Source organism: Buteo buteo, chromosome 7, assembly GCF_964188355.1.
Source record: "Buteo buteo chromosome 7, bButBut1.hap1.1, whole genome shotgun sequence".
NCBI lineage: Eukaryota > Metazoa > Chordata > Aves > Accipitriformes > Accipitridae > Buteo > Buteo buteo.
This window is the reverse complement of record NC_134177.1, coordinates 20,468,814-20,491,345: the sequence shown is the minus strand read 5'-3', so window position 1 is coordinate 20,491,345 and position 22,532 is coordinate 20,468,814. Positions and strand designations below refer to the sequence as shown.

At 43.2% G+C, this 22,532-nt stretch overlaps 1 protein-coding gene across 1 annotated transcript; it reads left to right on the top strand.

Annotated features, from left to right (window-relative positions):
* Positions 1–1,269: 1,269 nt before the first annotated feature.
* Positions 1,270–20,241, top strand: LOC142032777 (guanylate cyclase soluble subunit beta-2-like). The gene is made up of 16 exons (XM_075031849.1): positions 1,270–1,370; positions 2,126–2,199; positions 3,053–3,147; positions 3,334–3,494; positions 3,891–3,990; positions 5,150–5,370; positions 5,458–5,563; positions 7,213–7,316; positions 8,858–9,074; positions 13,338–13,658; positions 14,471–14,619; positions 16,840–16,986; positions 17,268–17,422; positions 18,893–19,107; positions 19,196–19,318; positions 20,090–20,241. Exons 1-16 carry the CDS (start codon positions 1,368–1,370, stop codon positions 20,239–20,241), a joined length of 2,343 nt encoding a protein of 780 aa, XP_074887950.1. The 5' UTR covers positions 1,270–1,367.
* Positions 20,242–22,532: the final 2,291 nt, after the last annotated feature.

The window sequence follows — 22,532 nt, the reverse complement described above, 5'->3', positions numbered from 1 at the left end:
GCGGCGCGAGAGCGGGGAGCGGGCTGCAGGGCTGGGGGGCTGCAGGCTGTGGGGCTGGGGGTCCGGCACCACCTCTCGCTCGGCAGCGGGCATGGGTGCTTCTTACAACCACGGCACGGGCGCTTCTTACAACCGTGGCACGGGCAGCAAACTGAGAGATAGGTCATCTGTTGCGCTGGCTAATGCTAGCTCCGAAAGGTCTACGTTTAAATAAATATTTGATATTGTCCAGGAAATACAGAGGGGTTTGCGTGTACGTTTCTCTGCTAAGCTAGCCCTCTATGCGCAGCTGCGGGAATACAGCGGGTGCACGGACTTTCCTTAGTTCTCTTCTCCTGAGCCTAGCTCAAGACAGCTCTGGAGAAGAAACCCGGTTTAGCGATCATGAGGTCACGGGAGACTCACCAATGTCTGCAGGATAGAAAGGGTGAGGGGAGGACGGGGGAGGCTGTGGGAGGACAGGGACAGCGCGGGGCTGGCGGGAGGGCTGTCATCGTTAAAAAAGCAAGCAGCACCCGTGCCCCGCGTAGGGACCGCTGCCCAGGTTTTGACGCCCCTGCTGAACACCCGTGTACGGCACCCGTGAAGAGGACTGAGCGATCAGAGCCCGAGCAAGGAGCGGAACGCCTCGGAACCGCCGCAGCAGGAGCAAAACCCTGGCTGCCAGAGCGGCACAGAGCGCTGGCTCAGGCCGTGGTCCCCTGCAGCGTCCCACAGGCCCTGCACCGAACAGCGACAACCAGGTGGGCGAAGCGGGGCTGTCACCACCCACGGGGCTGCCTGTGCCTGTCTGCTGACAGAGGACGGAAAACTCATCTTCATCGGGGGGAGATTGTTTTTCCCCAAACAGCGCTCCGCCGCGTCCTCTCAGGGCGCGCTCCTGAAAGCGACCTACGAGTAATTCTTCCAAAAATACACCTAGGAAATGAGGTAGCTCTGCCAGGCACTAAAGCCCACGAACTGACTGCATCTGAACCCGATCGCCGTATCCCCGCTAACCCCCGCCCCTCCCGCTGCCCCGCCGGCCGCAGCCCCAGCCTGCACGATGGGCAGTCCTGGGCAAGCGGCTTCATCGCCGGCTTCTGGCCAGGCCCACGGCCGCCCCCGCCGCTCCGGCGGCGCGACCCTTGCGGCGGCCGCCGGCTGTCACCGCGCTGGCAGCCGCGGGCGAGAGCAGCGGGGCCGGGCCTGGCCGTGCCGCCGCCCCCCGGGCAGGCAGCGGGGCGGGCGCGGCGGGAGCCGGCGGCGGCGGCGGCGGCGCTGGGGGCGGCTGCCCGAGCCCGCGGCCGGCGGCGGCGGCGGCGGCGGCGGCGCTGGGGGCGGCTGCCCGAGCCCGCGGCCGGCGGCGGAGGGGCGGCGGCGGCAGGATGGTGGGTGAGCGAGCGGGGCGGGCGGGCTCGGGGGGCTCCCCCCCGGCCGGGCCGCCGGGACCCGCAGGGGCGGGGGGGGCAACCCGGGCCCTCGTCCAGCCGCCGGCGGTGGCCGGCTGCCCGCGGGGGAGGCGGCGGGGGGCGAGTCGGGACGGGCAGCGCCCGTCGGGGACGAACGGGCACCCCCGCCCGAGAGCCCAGGCGGCCGAGAGCCTCCTGCCTGCCGCGCCGGGGGCGGGACGCTAACCCGCATCGCTTCGGGGGACTCGGACCACTCCACCCTGCGTGGATGTGATCCTGGCGCTGCCGTGACGGCGCTCCTTACGGCTGCTCCCTTAGCATCCCTTTCCCCCATCCCCGGCGTCCGGTTTGCCCGTCCTAAGGCAAAAAATAGCAGGCACGGCAGAGCCAAACTTGCCTCCTGACGCCGCAGCCGTGCGTGGCTGCTGTTGCGGCCGCCGCGGGGGACGCGCTCCAGGCTGCACGCGTGGCACAGCGCATCCCTGACCCCGGCTCTCCGGGTCCTTATCTGCAAAACAGGATCGAACGTGTTTGCTCTGGTTTGCTGAACGCTTGTGAAATGCCGAGATAAAGGCTGTGCTGTTTGTGGAACGGCAATGGCTGTCGAGCCTTATTACTTTCTCTTCTGCAATATAAAATTAGCGGTGGAATCTTAAATACAAAAAGGGTGCATGTTTGGGCGGCACTTTGAAAATCAGTACGTCTTTTCCACGTTCATCTATTTGCTTTTGCAGTATGGATTCATCAATACGTGCCTGAAGTCTTTGGTGGTTGAAAAGTACGGTGAAGAAACATGGGAAAAATTAAGGTAATGTGTTCCCAATACACGTAGTGTGTTGAAAGAAAACGGTCGGGCATTTAGCAGCAGAGGATTCTAATTTCTCACTGGTAAATGGCAGCTGATCTACGTATCTCAAGTAATTGTTACAAGTAACTAGCAGGACAAATGCAAGAGTTTCTTACCTCGTAACACTTCATAGTCTGATACTAGTTTGTCCCAATTAGTTTGTTATATAGATAATTAAGGATGACATTTAGTCTTATAGATGATTGTGCAATAGAGTCGCTGGCTCACTGGGACAATATCGAGAAGTAATTACACTGAAAAGATGTCATCCTTGATATGAAGTCAGTTTAATTCCAGTACTTTCAGAAAAGCAGCTAAATGTATCATCTTCTCTGGTTTTGTCTTTACTTTACGAGATATGTGGTATTTTCCAAGTTATAAAGATACATAAATGATACTGAGGTATATACATATAATAGCCATTGAAGCCAATATAAAACATGAGCAAGTTTTTGGTCAAGTCTGTGGAGACCCAAGAGCCTGATATTGCATTGAACAACAAGCCAGTAGACCAGAAGACAAACAAAGATTCCACTTGCTCTAGCACCCCACAGTATGATGCCATAATCCTTGAAAGAGTGCCATAATACTGTAACATGAACCAGCACAAACAGAGAGGTGGACACCACCGTTCAGCCATGTTAAAGCAACACTCTTAAACCATTAGGGGAAGTAGTGTGTTCCAACGTAACGCTTGAAGGAGGTTAAGGAGTTGGTTAACAGCAAACAGTGCTTAATTCATGCCAGTTGGGTCACCCAAGCATGTTATATTTACAGCACCGCTGAGACAAGAATATTGTCTTCTCTGTTGCAGACTGCAGGCCGGTGTCCAGGATTCATTCTTGACTTTCGAGGTTTACAAAGATGAGATCACAATGCAGCTTGTCGACAAAGCCTGCAAAATATTGGGTATGCATCACCATGCCTCAAAAATGAAACAACCTGGGTCACCTGCAGCCCAGGTTTTAGTCTCCTGCGCTCTTTGGAATGCCCTCCCTATGTTGCAAATTTTCTGCATTCACTCTTATTCCACCTGACAGCATTTCAAGAACTTCCAAGCCCTTCTTATTCATTAAGGTATCTTTATTTTGCCAGGTGTTCCTGCTGATACAGTTCTGAGAGAGTTTGGAGAGTATTTCTTTGAATTCTGTAAACGCTCAGGCTATGACCACATGCTGAGGACACTGGGTGGAAATCTCTATGAGTTCATAGAGAACCTGGATGCATTGCACAGCTACCTGTCCCTTTCTTACCAGGCAAGTTTGAATAGTAATTACTGAGCAGGTATGGGTGGGCTCTGCCAGAGTTTGCAACACAAGGAACAGTATCTCATAGGTGTGAATGAATAATGGAAAAAGATGCCATGACAGGCTCTCCTGTGTTCTGAAACTGATTACTCCAAAATGTTAGGACAGCTTTTTAAAATATTTTTTTCTGAGTAGTCCTCAACCTTAGATATTATTTAGTACATTGGCTCTAATGCATAGTAGATTTTCCTTCACAGGTGAGCATATTTAATCTTCTGTTTTTCAGCTTATTGATATTAATGCTTATTTTATTAAGACATGGGATGCTTTTGTACAAGTGGAATTCACCAGTATTCTTTATCAGAAAAAGATACTGAAGTTTTGGGTTTGTTTGTTTTTCCTCAGGAGATGAATGCACCATCTTTTAGAGTAGAAAAGAATGAAGACGGGTCAATGCATTTACATTACTATTCAGACAGAAGAGGTCTGTGCCATATTGTGCCAGGTAATCAGGTGGAATGCAGAGTACAGATCAGCTGGTAATGCAATACATATACAGAGTAATCATATATTTGCAGTTATACTTTGCCCAGGTTTCAGAATCTTTTTTCAGATGAGGACTGGCCATGGAATTGAAGCCCAGTAGAGTTTAGTCACCAGACATCTGACCTCGGTATATCTCTACTGCCTGATGGCTCCTAGCTCCCAGTAGCTTCCATCAAGATTTACGATAAGACAACCCAGGCCATAAGTGTCCATTCCTGCTATAGAACTCCTATAGAATTCCCTTCCTGGAGGAGAAATTAAAGTTCATGGTGTGTATTGTGTCTAACTGTTGATTAGTTCTCAGTGACTCAAGCTCCTTAAATTACAGTGAAGTAGAAATTATAGTTGATTTGAAGACATCCATCCATCCTGTAATAAATACTCCTGTAGTACATGCAATCTGTAAAACTACTATTGAACCCTGCTCAAAACTGAATCTTTTACTGGCATTTATAGGAATCTCCACAGTTGTCCTTGTGCAAAGGTTAAACAGCTGTAAGTCTGTAAGAGATGGTCATATTCCTTTCTTTCATAGATGCTGCTGAATTTAGAAGTTTATCAAAATTTCCCCCTTTGTCAAAACTCATTTCATGTTCCTATTGAAGCACAGAACTATTTGGAATGTCAGACAGAGATTTTCATGTCATTGTCCAGTATTTTGCCCAACAGCTAAGCAGAAATGAGAGGACTGATTGTGCATCTTCATGAAAGATATTTCCTTCCTTTCAAAAGAAAATATTCTGCTATGACTGAAATAGATTGTTATAGCAGAATCTCTTTAGATGCCCTGCACTTTTTGGGTTAATGGGAATTCATATTATTGCTATGTATGACTGTTTGGACACATTCTTCAGATGGATATCCTGATGAGCTGCTTCTAGAGAAAATATGCATTTGTCATCAGACAAGACAAAAGAAACAGTAACTTTAAAGGTTGTCTCCTTTGCCCATATTCTTACCATGGCAATGGTAGTAGGAATGACATAGGTTGCTTTCTTCTTCCAGAGTCCTTTAGAAAAGTGATTTCTGAAACAGTGAAATTCCACTGTTGGCTCTCTAAAAGGGAAAATGGAAAGGGTTTGTTCTTGGCAATAGTTTGTCTTTTGTTTCCTCTTCAGGAATCATCAGTGCGGCAGCCCTGGATTTTTTTAACATTGAGATTTCAATGGAAATAGTCAATCAAACAGAAGAAGAAGAAAGAACTGGGAAAAAAGAACATATTGTTTTTCTTGTCACTCAAACCCCTGTGTTTGCATACAAGGAAAGAAATGAATTTTCTTCCTCACCTCAAAATCTGGCTGACTCTGAAAAACAAATTGAGAACCAACTGAATAAAGAGGTATTTTAATGTTCATTATCACTATATTATTGAAATATGATTAAAATAAAAACACCCTTGATTTTCCCTTTGGATTTATTTCAACAGGACCTTGAAAAAAACAAGAATACAATTAGAGACAGAGGAAGCTCTGTTTGTCCTGCCAAGAAAAGCCACTGGAAAACAATAAGAGGAATAATCACGTTAGGAAAAGGTAAGCTATCATTCAGAGGGAGCTTGTCATAATTTCTGAGTCTCTTCAGCAAGAACGTCAGTAAGCCTCCCTATCTCCACCCACTCATCTATTTTGAAGTTACCATTCATACTTCCTCTGTGTTTTTTCAAAATGTTTCTGGTTAAGTTGCTTTCAGTTAGACGTTGCTAATCAAAGAAAAATTGCAGATAATAAGCATGCTTAGTAATGTCAGATACTTAAATGGAATATGACCTGTCACTTTTGTCTCTTAAGCAGGGTTTTCTTCTGAAAAGTATTGCTCTATAAAATTTCATTTTGTGGTACATTTGATACTTCCTTCTCATGTCGCTTGGTCTATGGTGATTAATTTAAAAGAGTGTTTTTTAACTTTGTAGCTGCTACTCCTTTCCAAAGTTATTGACTGCAGTAAATTCTGAAAGCGAAATCACACCCTCTGCTACCAAAAATCTACTGCTAATCTAGTAATCTCTGTTTATACCTTTATATATTATATGTTTATAAAATGGAAGGATTTTTTCATTTAGGATCTTTTGATTCCCCAAGAGGAATGAGAATCCAGCTCAGTATCACCAAGCTGTCTGGATTCTGGGAGGAGTGAAAAATTGAACCTGATATCATCTGGTGCGATGCCACATACATTACAAGAGCAGATATACTGAGTAAGAAATTAATACATACTCAAAATAAAATTTTAGAGTAGCATTATTACTTAAAAAGAATAAAGTCCTTTAACAATTAATGCTAGAGTTACCAAAAGCCAGACTTTGAAAAATGAAAAACCCACACTGACTTCCCCTGAAGCAGTAAGAGGTCTAAAAGTTGGGTCCTGAATTTGTAATCTTTGTCACCAGTCTCATAAGTGACTTGAGCATTTGTTATCAAGCAGAATTTACTAGCGTAACTGTCATAGCCACCTTCTAGGGGAAAGGGATTGCTTGAAATAATCATAATTTTGATTATTGTGGGTTACTGGAGAATCCAAGTTTGTATTGTGACGATCAAAGGCTTTGGGTGCTTCAGTCAGATGAGCTCTTTTGACTATTTTACCCATTTTGTAATTTTACAAATATATCTATTCACTAGCAAGAACAAACTCCTCTGTAGATTTGTGACCATTTTGAAAAACAATCAGGGTAAGTAAAATAGAAACCAAACAGTAATTTTGTCTTTGTGTTACAGACTAGAGTGCTTTGTATAGGAGTCTGAAACCTAGATCATACTGGTTTTTTTCTCCATAAGTGTCCCTTAGTAGCTAGCAAAGTATATTTAATCAACTTTTGTGTATATTTTTGTGGAATATAGCTGTGTTATATTGCTATGGCATCTGCGAATTCATAGAGCAGCAACATCTACAGTTGTTTATCTACTCTTATTGTTTCCACATAATTTCATGCATCTAATGCTCTATGGTTTTTTTGTGGTTAAGTTTTAAACTCTCAGCCAACTCAGATTAGTTGCTAATCAGCTGTGTATTAAACTGCAGAGCATTTCGCACAGATGTATGCATACTTCTGGACCAACACACTGTTTACTTTGTCTTCATTCATTATGATATAGGGTCCTGTCTCACTGAGTGCTAAAAAGTAATGCTGACTGGTTTTATGAGGTGCAACCCCATTAAAAACTACACATTTATCTTGCCACAGGTAAGCTCCTGAGAGGATTTGATCCTGTTTACCCCAAGAGCCTCTGGATTGACACAAAAACATTTTGCAATGGACTTCCTTTTCATATGGTTTTTGACAAAGAGGTAGGACAAGCATGTGGTAAGGGCCTTTAGCCTGCATAAACCATATAGTAATTTTCTTCTGTTCTGACTGTCCTACAGGTCACTGCTGCGTGTGCTCTGTATACAGTGCACACTCCTTTGTAGGATTTGCAGAAGTGCTCTGTGCAGAGACATGCAATAAAAGTCACTCGTAACAACTGGATCTGGATCATTTCAGATAGGAATCTCCTTTGAATTTATTGAGGTTACCATGTCTGAAACAGCTGCTGATATGCCAACAAGGTTTATTGCAGCAGTCTATCCGTTACCAAACACGAAACAGAATTTTCTGAGGTTGCTGGCCACCTTCCTGTCCTTGGATGTGCCAGACACACGATCCATCCTTTAAACTGGCTTTGTACTTACAGCTAGTTGCCCTCTCCTCCCAGTTACTAATCTATCCAAAGGCTTTTGTAAGGCTTTGCTGGCAACTGGGGCCCTGCATGCTTCCCGAGTCTACTCCATGCTTCTGCTGGGAAAACCCAGCTACCTACTAAATTGGGCAGCATGCAACCCCACGTAGTAGAAACTGGACCCCAAAATCTCTTTCTCTTCCGGGGGAGGATTGAGCCTCCTCTCCTGTGCACGCATACTCTGCAGCAATGGAATTGCCCTTCCCTTGGCAGGCACTGCCCTGTGGCTGGTTTCCAACTAGCCTGGCTTCCCACCAAGCTACAGTTCCTCTTGCTCCCAATTCTGTGGAAGGAATATTAGCTTAAGACAGGAGCAAAAAAGGAGAAGCTGAGAATAGGACAGCAGAAGAAAGCTGAATACAGCCACTCGGGGAACATGTTTTGGCATCACACTGGTAGAGATTCCAGAGCACATAGTCTACTTCATGCCACTGTCCACATTAGCCGAAGTTCAGAGTTTTAAACCTTTCAAGACATCCAGTCTGCATAATTTGAGAAAATTACTGTTGTGGAAAAAGGGCAAGTCATGCACCCATTATTGGTAGCTAGGTCAGAGCTTCAGTAACTCTGATGACAAGCAGCAAAGGCAGGGTGGACATTTCTGCAGGAGTTAGGAGCTCATGCATGGTCAGCAGGCTAAAAGAGAACAACTAAGCCTTTACACAGCAATGGTTAAGATGAGGTAACCCACAGCATCCATTAGAAAATCAATATTTGCCAAGACATTTTATGCCACAGTTATTTTCTTTTTGGAATGCAGAACACACTCTGGTATCTCTAATTTTCTCTTGCAGCTGCCTGTAAGGCTATTTGTTAGGCCTACACAAATGCAAGCAAGGATAATAGCAGATTGTTTTGTTTTGTTTGGAACAATTGATAGGGAAGAGTATTTGGATAATAACATCCCTTTCTGGGGGCTTTGTCTCGCTATGAAGGACACTCAGTCAGAGTTTTGCAGTAATACACTAAGATAGAAACTTTGCTCAGAAATAAGCCATGTAGTATAGCAAGGCTAAGTGCGTGTACACATATAAACAGTGATCAGCTATAGCTTGGCTTGAACCCAAACAGGATATGAATTATAACCGTTGTCCATATTTTCTTTTTAAGCTCAGAGTGAAGCAAGCTGGGGTGAGCATTCAGAAGATTGTACCTGGCCTCCAGACCATGGGCATCTGCTTGGATCACTATTTCAGTATCGTTCACCCAGAAGTACCCTTCACCATCTCTAGCATTCAGAAATTCATCAACAGCCAATTTGTTTTCCAGACTAGAAGAGAGATGATGCCAGAGTCATGGAAACACCGGCCAATGCTAGAGCTGAGAGGTACTTAACTGTTTTCAATAGCTTAAGTGTTCATAGTAAATCAGGAATTATGCTGGAGTTGAACTAATGCCTTTCTGTGGACTTCTAGCTTCACATAAATCCTATAAATAGCCTTGTCTTTGTGCAGTGAGGAGAGGATTAGATGGTTCTGTTTAGAGAAACAGTACTTTAAGATGCTTGTAGACAAATTCTGCTATTACTTCACCAGATTTTGAAGGTTTTCAGTCAGAAATAACAACTGCGCTCCCATTTGAAAGGCTTAGAAAGACAGTGTTTTTCTAATGCTGCAAACCCCACATCTTTGCAGGTTTCCTGAGTTACAGGGGCAAGGCCAAGGTAGGATTAGATTGTTTTCTGAACCACCCCTAGTCTCAGTTATTCACAGAGTCACAGAATGACTCAACTCCAGTTGAGTTTGGAAGGGACCTCTGGAGATTGTCTAGTCCATCCCCACTCAAAGCAGGGTCAACTAGAGCAGGTTAATCAGGACCGTGTCTAGCTGGGTTTTGAGTGTGTTGAAGAATGGAGACTCTACAATCTCCCTGGGTGACCCATTGCAGTTTTTAACCACCCTTACAGTTTTTTCTTATGTTTAAATGGAATCCCTGCATTTCAGTTAGTGTGCATTGTCTCTTGTCCTTTCATTGGATACTATGGAGAAAAGTATTTTTTACTCCCTCCTATCAGGTATTTATACGTATTGATAAGCTCCCCCCTGAGGCTTGTCTTCTCTAGGCTGAACAACCCCAGCTCTCTTAGTTTCTCCTTACATGAGAGATGCTCCAAGCCTTCCCAGGTCCTACACCCTTTACTTCTTGAAAATAGGAGTGACATTTACTTTCTTCCAGCCCTCAGAAACCTTCCCCAGTCACCATGACCTTCAAAACTAACTGAGAGTGGCCTTGCAACGACGCTGGCCAGCTCCCTCAGCACTCCTGGATCCATCACATCAGGTCTCGTGGACTTCTGTGTTTCAAATTTGTTTAAATGTTTACTCACCTGAACCTCCTGTGCCGATGGTAGGTCTTCATCGCTCCAGACTTTCCCGCTGGTCTCAGGGCCCTGTGATTCCTGAAGGGTGATTCTCACAAGCAATGACTGAAGCAAGCAAGGCACAGAGTACCTTGGACTTTTCCATATCCTTTCTCAGCAGATCCCTTGCCCTAGTCAGCAGCAGGCGCACGTTTTCACTACTCTTCCTTTTGCTGCTCGTATACCTGTAGAAGCCCTTCTTGTTCCTTAACAGTTGCAACTCCAGGAGGGTTTTGGCTTTTTCAGCCCTGTCTCTTCCTCTGGGGTGACCTGACACTGCTTTCACATCTCATATTCTTTCTTTTTTATGTTTGAGTTTAGTCAAGAGCTCCTTGTTCATCCATGCAGGTGACTGCTGCACTTGCTTGACTTACTGCACATCGGCATAGACCTCCTTGGAAGAGGACAGCCTTGGAAATCATCTAGCTCTTCTGGACCCTTCTTCTTTCCAAGACTGTATCCCATGGGATTCTTCCAAGCAGATCCCTGAATGGGACAAAGTCCAGTCTCCCGAAGTCCAGGGTTGCAATCTTGCTTTTTTTTGCCTTGTTCCTCTTAGGTTCCTGCACTCCACCATCACAGAGTCTTTGCAGCCAAGGCTGTGCCTAGCTTTCACATCCATAGTTCTTCGCTGTTTGTAAGCATCAGGTCTAGCCGGACACCGCCCCTCATCAGCTCCTCAGTCACTTGTGTCAGGAAGCTCACCTGTGTCAGTGCCTCAGTGCACGCCAGAAACCTCCTGAATTGCTTGTGCCCTGCTGCGTCGTCTGTCCAGCAAATATCAAAGTAGCTAAAGTCCAACATGAGGCTTCCTCCACTTGTGTTAAGAAGGTCTCATCTACTTTTTCTTTCTGCGCAGGGCATCTGTGGCAGACACCCGTCACAACGTCACCCACATTGGTCTACGCTCGAATCCTTATCTAGAAGCTCTCAGCTGGCTCATCATCCAGCCCTAGGCAGAGCTCCACACGTTTCCCTTGCTCTCTCACATAAAAGGCAGCTCCCCCTCCTTGCCTGCTTGTCCTTTCTGAAGAGTCTGCATTCATCCTTTGCAGTAGTCCAGGTGTGTGAACTACCCGAGCAAGCCTCTATGATCTCAATGACATGGTAGCCCTGAAACTGCACACAGACCTCTAGTTCCTCCTGGTTTTTCCCCATGCTGTGCACATTTGTGTACAGGCACCTCAGAGAGGTGTCCAGTCATGCCCATTTCCCAGAAAAGGTATGAGAGTTGCCTGCATAATGCCATCCCGTGTGTTTTTCTTTGCAGAGGTTAGAACCAAATACATAATGTAAGGCATCACTCTGGGGCGATGCCTGCAACGTGGTTGTATTGTCACTTGGTTTTGGTTGGGATTCAATGCTGGTTGCCCTGTGAATCTCCTCAGCCCTCGGCTATGGCCTTCTGCTTCACTGGGGACCTGGGGAAAGGACACAATGCCAGCCCTCGGAGCCAGCTTCTGCTTGCGGAGCCACTGGGCTCAGCATGGAGATGCACTGAGCTGTGTAAAAGTAACTGTCCGGGTCTCGCCTCCCCATAGCTCTCCACATCAGCCCACGCACCCGACACGGAATCGCTTTGCACTGCTAAGAATTTTCTTTGCCAAAGAAATTACTACTCTGTACATGTAACAACGTTTTAAACCCAGCCACCCAGCACAGGCGATGCCCGTTCACAGGTCTTGGATTGCATCTTTGGCATATACAGACAATAATGAAACGCGGGTGAGCAGTCCCGCAATAATACACCGCGAGCATCACTCCTGCCAGCGCCCGGTTCCCATCTGCCAGGTGAGGGGCGGGAAGGGGCAAGGGATGAGGGAAGAGCTTAGAGACAAAGTCCTGATAATGTTGCTACAGCTGGAGGAGAGAAATGGTTTCCCCTGTGCCTCCATGCATTTTTGGTTCCTAAAATGTGAATACATGATTCATTCTTAATTTATGCCTTTGAGGGGAGCTATTTGCTACTGGCTGGGTTTCAAATGTGGATAAAAATAGTTTAGTTAGCTGTGCTTTCATTTATTGTAGTTGCATTTTCAGATTCTGATTTCTGTCTTCACCACACCCCCCTCCCCAATGTTACATAAGAGTTTACCAGTTAAAATTATTTTAGAAAAAAAGATATTTTATTTGCTTTATTTTTACTGAGAGGAACATGTATGGAATGATTCTCTGCTTCGTGTAATTAACTATAATGACATTTGGTTTAAGTGTTCTGTGACCTCAATTTGCTTCTCTGAACTGTATAGTATGACCTAATTTTCCCTTCTCTCTTTTCACCTTTACATAATGAGTGTCAAATCTGGTATTCCTGAGATTCAGAAAAAAATTAAGAGTTTAGGGAGAGCTTGAAAAAAGAGATGTTACCAAAACAAGGAACTTTAACTAGTCACGGGTACAATTTTACTTCCTCTTATGCTGTCACAGTTAATTCACGTGGTATCTCTGCTCTTCCAATCCTGTTAGTTTTCAAGCTGTTCATCCAGATGCCCTGGGGATGGGGGGAGAGAGAGAGAGAGAAAGAAATAGTAATTCCTAGATTGCTGTTCATAAATCAAGGTTACTTATGAAGCAAATTAATAATGATAATGATGATGATAATGATAATGATGATGATGATAATAATAATAATAATAATAATAAAACAACCCATAACCAAATCTCAACAAAGAAAACAAAAACTCAGTCCCCCACCAAAAATCCCTTCTACCTTTCAGGTGTTTTTGTACCTGCGTATTTAGATGATCGTAGTGAGTGAAAGTTCCAGCTTCCAGGAAGGAAGGCTCCATTGACTTTATTGCAGCCACATATTACCTACTGTGAAATTAAACTTTAAATGTTTCACTTAGTCACTGTGAGTCTCCATTCCCCTGTGCATGATGCTGACTGGCTTCAGGAACAGCTCAAGAACTAGTAGCAGAGGAGAGGAGAGATATTGCAAGCACTGGGGTTCCTTGTGAAGAGAAGGGACCTAAAGCATGGTTGGGCTCTGCCTAGCAGTTGCAAGGAGTGACTGCTTTCTGGGTCCTGATGTTTTTTTTATTTGTCTAGCATACCTCCTCCAAACAAGTCCACCTGTAATTCCAGGAAACAGTAATTCCTGTGGTGACTGAGACCCTACCAAAAGCCACTGTCCTTAGAACTCAGCCCGTAAAATTAACGTCAGTAATACTGAGCATCATGTGAAAGTCCAAGCTGCTGAAAATTCTTACTGACACTTGTTTCAAACAGGGCAGATGATCTGGATGGAGTCCCTGCAGTGCATGCTCTATCTCTGCTCACCTTTGCTTCGCACTTTGCATGAACTGGAGGAGCGACAGATGCATATCGCAGACATTGCACCTCACGACGTGACCAGGGATTTGATTCTTCTCAATCAGCAGCGACTGGCAGAGATGGAGCTCTCTAACCAGCTGGAGAGGAAGAAGGAAGAACTGCGGATATTGTCGAAGCACCTGGAGGAAGAGAAGAAGAAGACTGAAGCTCTGCTCTACGCCATGCTTCCTCAGCATGTGGCCAACCAGCTGAAAGAGGGGAAGCAAGTTGAGGCAGGTGAATGAACAGGATGCATTCATGTTGCACGATTTATGCACTGGGTGGTGGTGATAGAGAGACTGGGGTGCTGGCACAGCCCCATTGCCACGACCGTGGAGTACATTCTCTACTTGGTCACATTCATGGGTAGGAGAAGGGCCACAGACCCTTAATCTCTAATAAAGATCAGACCGTTCTTTCAAACAGAGCTTTGGAAGCTGTTTGCCAAAATTGTTCCTTAGGAGGTGAAAGGTGGTAGCAGCTGCCTATTCAGGGAACAAAATTCAGTGTTTCAACAGTAAACTGAGGTTTTGTTTTTCACTTAGGTATACAAGGAAATGAGGCCTCAGAAATAAAAGGATTTTGTTTTTAATGTGGATATACAAGGAAATGAGGGCTTAAAAATGAAAGGCATAAAGAAATTGGTCTTTCATAGAAAATTTTCTTAGTTACTCTATGTTATCTATAAACCTAGAATCATCATGATTCCCATTGTTATTAAGGACAGCAAGTAAGCATATGCTTAAACTTCATTTAGTAAGCACATATGTGAAGGTAGGAGTAAAGAGCTAAATATATCCTGAGTATGGATGGACAAAGGGATGTATCCAGATGTCTGGATTGTTTGAGATGTGCGATGATTCTTATATTTGATATACTTTTATATTCACATCTCTCTTTCATATCAGCACCCATATATAAGTATTACAGCTAATAGGTCATATGTCCTAAAAGAATGATGAGAAAGTAATCTTTGCAAACTGGTCTCAGACAAATGTCGTGGTTGTCTAGCCATTACAAGTACTTACTACTGGCCTTTCTGCTCACAGGAGAGTTCAAGGAGTGCACTATATTGTTCAGCGATGTTGTGACCTTTACCAACATTTGTGCCCAATGTGAGCCTATTCAGATAGTTCTCATGTTAAATTCAATGTACCTGCAATTTGACAGACTGACCACGGTGCATGATGTGTACAAGGTATGTACTGATCGATAAAGACTGTAGAAATAGTCTGGAAAAAGATTTTGTTGTTGTTGTTTTGGTCTTTTTGTTTTTAAATGCACTTAAACCATAAAATATCGTATATTTGTAGTGGCTACACAGAGAAACTGAAGAACAGGCAGAGGCGTGATTAAACTTGTTTAAAATTTTCAGACAGGAATGTAACGTCTGTCATGGGCTAGAGTCTCTTTCCACAATGCTAACACCAGAATGGCTGTTCTTCTGTACAGCTCGCTCTCTCTTCTCTCTCAAATGCCTACCCAACATGACAGGATATCCTAGTTTATGGACCAATTTGAATAATTTTCCTAGTTCTTTTATTCCAACCTGTTATAAATAGGTCACTATGTCATTAAATGTCTCATTTGGTGGGAAATAACACTGTAAACAATACCCAGATAATACCTAGACTTTGTTTTGCTTCATGGAGATCTTGGGCAATGGTATAGATCTCCTGCTGACCCCAAAGAGCATTGATTAGATCTAGACTGTAATGTATGTGTTGTCTCCAAACCATGCTGGAAGGATCAGAGCCCTGGCTGACATATAATAATAGTGTTATTAACATGTCTAGAGCTACCCAGATTGGACGAGCTGAAGAGCAAGTCCTAAGTTTCTGTCTGTCCCCAGCACATTAAATATTTAGGAAGGCAGAAATAATAAAGGGTGAAATCCAAATCTCATTCATTCCTTGCTCAGGCAAGGCATGCAATTCATCCCGCAGTAAATTGTACTGGGAAATCAGAAGCATTTCTGCCTTGGCAAGGAAACTGATTTCAATAATTGAAGCATCCAGGATATGGCCCACAGATTTTAGGATAAATTAGCATAATATTCTATCTAAATCATGCATCATGAGTAAATTATCTATCACTATAATAATGTCCTTTTGATGCCTGTATATAACTCCTATTAATATTGAAGGAGGTTACTAGGGTACAGAGAGGGAGGATGAGATTACTATTTCAGGGAATTGAGAAATAAATGTTGAAATTGATCAAAGAAACTTGGCCCAAGCTTATAAACATCTGAAGTTATGAATAAATATGGTTAAATTAAGTCTCCTACCATGGCCAAAAAATTATTAGGGTATCTATTTGCATTAGTAGCTTTTTACAGTTATTTTTAATTTGTTATAGAAAATTACTGGCATTACTGTGGGGTTGGCTATCTGATAGAAGGCACGTACAGGAACACATTTTTTGAGACTAATGTACTGAACAGTTTTAAATCATTATGTTAATGAACAAGCCCAAAGATGAAATTATGTTCGTGTTCTCCTATTGGTGTTCATTTTTAAGAAATCCAATTAATCTAATTTAAACTGATCTCTTATTTACTGATGGTAAATGTAACAGTGAAGTCTATAAGAGCAGTTTAGAAAATTTCTTTACCATGGAACAGTCTTTTACAGTGAATTTTAAACATTTGAGAATTCTCTGTTTCAGACAGGCCTATTCTATTCCCGGCAAAATCTCTGGTACAGGGACAAACCCCAGAGTATTTCTCAGGTGCCTTATCATGCACTTCAAGGAGACTGGATGCCTGAAGGAGGATGAACGCTTCAGCATTTGTCTTGTAGGCTGCAGCATGTTGTGGGAAAACAGCTGGGTTTAAGGAAGGATGCTCCTGAACTGCTTCGTTCACACTTTGCATTCTCGGACATCCTGGAGATTGGGGGTTTCTTAATTTCATGTGAATCCCCTAATAATGATAATCACCAGTGAACAGACTTCCTTGCTTTACTGTGACACTAAAAAAGTCTTTTAAAAAAGAAATACGCTTTTAACACCAATTGTGAATTAGAGCTAATTAATAGCATTCAGCTATTGGATAACCTCCTGGCTCAGGAGTCTGTGCCTGGGCATAGCTCTTTGCATCTAGGTCTGCCCTGGGTAAGAGGAAGGCAAAAATCTGACACTTTCATAGCATCCCTTACTCCTTAGGGTCTCTCACGCTGGTATCTAAAATGGGTCAAGTAAGCAGGGACAGAATGCATTGACATTTTTAGTGTGGAGTCAAGGAAAGGATCCCCATCTCAAGGAAACTCACAGGTGCTAGAGCTTTTTAGTGATTGGAAACGTCTCTTAGAAGAAAGGGGGTGTTGGTGCAGGTAAGAAAGGCCCCAGACAGCAAAGCACTAACCTGAGCAAGATACATATGGCATGCTCATATGCTTGTCCCTCTCAATTAAAGGTGGAGACAATTGGAGATGCCTATATGGTAGTAGGTGGGGTCCCTGTGCCTGTACCCACTCATGCTGAGCGAGTTGCTAACTTTGCCTTGGGGATGATAATAGCAGCTACAGGAGTACAGAACCCAGTTTCTGGAAATCCTATCCAAGTAAGTTGTTAACACAGATGCATGTGTGTCTGTCTGCTTCTTGGGTTGGGCTTCTGTTTAATATATTGCAGTAGGACATCAAAGAGCTTCTGACTCCTCTGTGACTTTGGGCAAGGCCTGCATGGGTACATTTTTCACAAAGAGCCTTTCCCTGTGGATATTTGATATTTTACTGGTGTTCAGTGTTGTGTTAGGATGAATTTTTAGGTGGCTGGACAGCATTAAGAAAGATGTTAAATAACAAGTGACATTTCTGGGGGGTGTTTTATGTCTTTGTAAAGATTAGAGTTGGGATCCATACAGGTCCTGTCTTGGCTGGAGTTGTTGGAGAAAAGATGCCTCGTTATTGCTTGTTTGGAGACACGGTGAATATAGCTTCCCGGATGGAAAGTCATGGTGTCCCGAGTAAAATTCATCTAAGCTCCAGTACCTATCAGTGAGTAACTATGATGGAAGCTTTGCTTGTTAAAAGCTGTGCTAAAAAACACTGTCTTGACAGCTGCAGCTTTCAATGTAGATGGTGCTGTCTTTAGTCACTGATTTATGCAGCTTACTTTTATAAAGAAAAATTGCTGCTTGCAAAGAGTTTTATTTGTTCTGATTATTTCAAATGCACTTGTATATGGAGACAGAGGTTTGAGAGTCTCAATCCTAGAGAGCAAAATATGGGAAAAAACTAATTGTGATAGCTTATTTGGAAGTACCAATAGAGTGATGTAAATGCTAGAAAGACGGTCAGAACTTTAATTTGACATCCTGCCTAACAAAAGCTTTAAAATCTCTCTGATTGAGCACAACAGTTTGCGATGAAAGTTTATTTGTACTTACTAAGGATTAACTGCACAAACCACTATCCTATTCATGTAGTGAGGAATTTACTTTCCTAAAACTCATGTCACTAAAAATTAAATACTACATTTTCAAGAATTTTATGTATGCATAGAATGTGTACGCAAGAGGTGGAAGTGAAGACAAGCTACAAAGGAGGAGTATAAAAACATTATCTGGGCCCATAGGAATGATATTAGGAAAGCCAGAGCTCAGCTAGCATTGAAATGGGCAAGGAAAGTTCAAAGGCAGTAAAAGAAGCTTCCGCTATGTTGGCAGAAAATTATAAATGGTAACGTGGACTTGCCTCAGTCTTCACTGACTAGGTCTTCAAGGTCCCTGCACCCAGAGTCAGGTTTCAAGGAGTAGGTGAAGTACCAGTATTGGAAGGCGATCAGATTAGGGGTCTTTTGAGAAATCTCAATCTATAGAAGTGTATGGGAGCAGATGGGATGCCTCCAAAGGTCATGAGAGAGCTGGGTGATGGCATTACAGTGCTGCTGACTGTCATCTTTGGAAGGGCATGAAGATCAGCACCGTAGCAACTGAAGCAAGCCAGATGTTACACCTATATTTAAAAATGGCAAGGAGGACAAGTTGGGGAACTATAGGCTGGTCAGCCTCATGTCAGTCCCAGTGAAAATCACGTCCTCTTTGAAGCCATTTTTGGGCACATGAAGGTGGCAATTGGGAATAGCCAGTGTGGATTTCCCAGGAGTAAATCATGCTTGATGAACCTGATTGCCTTCTCTGATGACATGACTGGAGATATTTCTGTCTAACTGATATTGGCTGCCTCAGTTCTTAATTTCTATTTACTGATCAATAAGAACCTTCCACCATACTGAATTATTTGACTATGTGATCCATTGATTTTTGGTCAGGCTGTACATGTAAAGCTATAAAAGCACAGCAGGCTTGAATAAACAGTTGAAACAAACGCTCAGTTGTTCACAGATCAATACTGTTTTCCCCAGACTGTTGTGATTTGCTTAGATTACAATAGCTCTTCTAAAACATCAGTGTCATTTTTGCTCATCTTGAATTTTCATGTGTCATTTTGCTTCTGATATTTTAGATGCCTAAAATACAAGAATTTTGAAATGACTGAAAGAGGAGAAATAGAAGTAAAAGGCAAAGGGAAAATGCACACATACTTCCTCATTAGAAATAAAACTGCAACTGAGAATGAGATTATGGGAAGGCCAATGAAAGACTTAGATTCTGGCCATGAATCTGGTCAGTCCTTTCAAGAAGGCAGGACTGAAACAATACCAAGTTGTCATCAGCCAGGTAGAATCAACTCAACGTATCTTTCCCTCCTTGAACAAATGAACATTAATACAACTCAATTAAGTATCCTTTTCTTTTCTTCTTTCAGTTACTCAGACTCAGCCAGAGAAGGACCAGACCCCAGCCATTGCAATGAAGTATATTGATGGCCCTGCAGATGCACAAAACAGCCCCAAAAGAAGAAATCAAGCAAAAATTGCAGATTTAACAGGTATTTAGTTACCATCTAGAAAAGACAGCAGAACTAGGAAGTAACTGAGGCTTAATCTTGCAGCTTCATTATATTCTTCTTCTGAGTAACCGTTGTTTTATTCAAGCCAGAAAGTCACACCAACATATCCATGTTGATGAAACTAACCATTCTGCACAGTGTTTAGGGCCAAACAAACTCACCTTCAGAGCAATCCCAGGTGTTAATTGTACACTAGGGAGAAAGAAGCTGACGTAGCTGTCAAACCCCAGAGTCCTTCTGGCAGTGCAAACAGAATGGATAAATGTTAGACAGCTCTTCACATGAACAGACCCAACTGTTAATGTACACATCTTTTCCTAGAAAAGCTGTCATTATTTGTAGTTATGGGGAAGGCCTTATAGGCTCAAGCCTGAGAAAGAGAGACCTCACTGGCTATGCAGCCTGGCAGTCCTCAAGCTAGTCTCCTGCAGGAGTCAGAAGGATGTATTGCATCTGTGCCCATGTTATACGACCAAAGTTCATTCTCCTTTGAAGTAGCTGATACTGCAAGATAGGTAACAGATTTGATGCCATAACAGTCTAATCTAATGCAGTGAGTCTTGTAATTGTATTTATGTGTTTTGTGGATTTTGTACAGACTAAATATGTTGTCACTGATTACTAGAAAACATTTCACTCCCTTCTCTCCCACTTGCTTAGACGTGGTAGTTAATCTAGTATATGGTGTGCTGACAAATAGAAACCTCTATGGTCATTAAAAACTCACGCTGAAGGAGTGTTTCCTTTCAGGCAAAACTTGTGATTCCAAAAGCGATGGGAGTCTCCATGGCAACCAGCACGCAGATGATGGTCCTTGTCCTCTAAACCGTGGAAGAGTCAAACCTGCTACTGAAGAGCCACAGATTAGAAACATTCGCTCTAATTTTTGCACTTTACTCTAAGTTTCTTACGTTTTACATTAAACAGAGTGATTTTATTATGATTTAGTGCATTTTGCTGTTGTGGGACTGATTTTGTATATCAAGTACCACATGATTTTGTAAAAAAAAAAAAAAAAGAAAAAAGACATTTCATTACAGTTTTCAGCAGAAACAAAATATTGGAGGATTTTTTTTTTAATCAATCTACACATGCCATATAATACTCCCACTGGAGAAGGAAACCACTGCAAGATGCTTTGAAGACGTATTTTTCAGCCTCTGCTACGTCTTTGAATATCCCTATGTGAAAATCATTTTTTGGTATCTCATGCAGCAATTGAGAAAGAGGTGACTCATCCAGCTACAAATACTCCTACTCAAATGAGCACTTGCCATAAAAGAAACATTCCCTGAAGTGACCATCTGTCTTGACTTCAGCACAGCCAGCAACTTCCCTGTCTAAGGTTAGCAGAATTTGATCTACATTTTAAATGCGATGACAGGCATTATGCAGTAGAAGTGCAGAACAGGTCTAATACAACCTGTATTTTTCCATTCTGAAGAGAAAATATTGTGTACTTTATAGCACCCAACAGTAAAAAAAACATCTGCGACCTTTGAACCAGCTGTCCATGCTATGCTTAGATGATCATAGAAGGACATGCACATAGTGGAGTTACGTTGTATTGAATTCTTCACAACACTGAAGGACTGTTCAAGGCCTCATTTTCTCACCACAGCTAAATGAAAATAAAGTTTCAGGACTACAGAGGGAGCCTGTCAGTGCTGGAATTAATATTGTTAATGTCATTGAAAATAACAGTGTTAAAGACCAGCATCACTTACCTGGTGTCAGAGGCTCCTCAGCTGAATTACTTCCATGCTGATATATTCTTAGATTATGCCTGATCAGAAATGGCAGAGAAAAATTGAAGTTCAGCTGTGAGGGATTTAAGATGTAGGAGCAAAAATACAATGGTTATGAAGGCTGTGGACAATTCGGCACATCATAAATTGTGCTCTCACGCCTATAAACGGAGCTCGCAGTAGGTGGAATGTGCTTGTACTGGGTGACTTTGAGAGGAGATGTGCCCCGCACACCAATCTGTTACCTTTGGGTGTGGATTCGTTGTCTAAGGATGCAAGCATGAGACCCATTTGAACTTTGAGCAAGAATTCACTGGAGAAGATGATAATGTTACTCCTCTGTTACAGTCTGGAGCATCACATCTCCACCTCTGTGTCTGCGGCAGGAGTGAGGCTCCTTAAACACCAGACAGAGAGACAAGACTGATGAAAGGCACCTCCTCTTCTCTATAGTATAACAAGATGAAATTTCACCTGGTTAGATTTTCTTTTTAAATCTCTGAGATAGCAGCTCCGTTGTCTGGGTGCTCTAAAGCTCTATCTACATTAGCAAGTAGTGTGGACCAGTAGAGGAGGACGTGTAGAGCAAAACCATCACTGCTGTTGTCCACACTACAGGTATTTCAGAGGGCTTGCTAGTGTGGTCCCATGCACTGAATTCCTGTTAGCTTTTCGAGCACCTTATAAGCACCTCCTCTGACTTAGTTTCATCCAGAAGAGATCCATTCATGTGCTTTGAGACCACTCTACAATGTGAAACAAAGTATAGTAAGTGGGTTTGACCAGGAAATTCACTCAGGAGGGTACTCCTGACTCTGACTGAAATGCTGATGTAGACACACCCTTTAACATTAGCACTTTCCATGGTATAGCTGAGGAGCACCATTCTGGGAGAGTGCAGTTTTATGAATGGCAGGATATATTTATTTATTTCTTTGTAAGGATTTTGCTATGCAGACACTGTTCATTATTTTGGCAAAGGCGAGATCTAGTGTAGGTTGAAGATGCATCTAAGGATTGTTATTGTTTAGTTGGGCATCAAGATTTTAAACATTTGACTGTGTGCTACCCTCAGACACACAACGTCTAAATTTCACCTTCATCCTTAGCAACTCCTCCCCACTGGTCCATTGCTCATGGCTTTGCACTTCTGTGTTATGACCATAGCTTTAAAAACTTTCCTAAAGAAATATAATACCCAATTTCTCTCTCACTTACAAAGATGTAAATGTGACGTAACGGTTAAATTGGCACTATCCCACTGATGTAAGTCGAGAATCAACTCTGACAAGACTTTCTTGTCTCCAACCTAGAGACGTGTTTCACTACTCTTGACTAGTCATGCTGATGGAATGGAGAATGGTCATTTAACAAATGGCAGTGGTGGACTCCATCTTTATCAGCATTCGCTATGGAGATACAAAGGCACTTAACACCAAGCACAA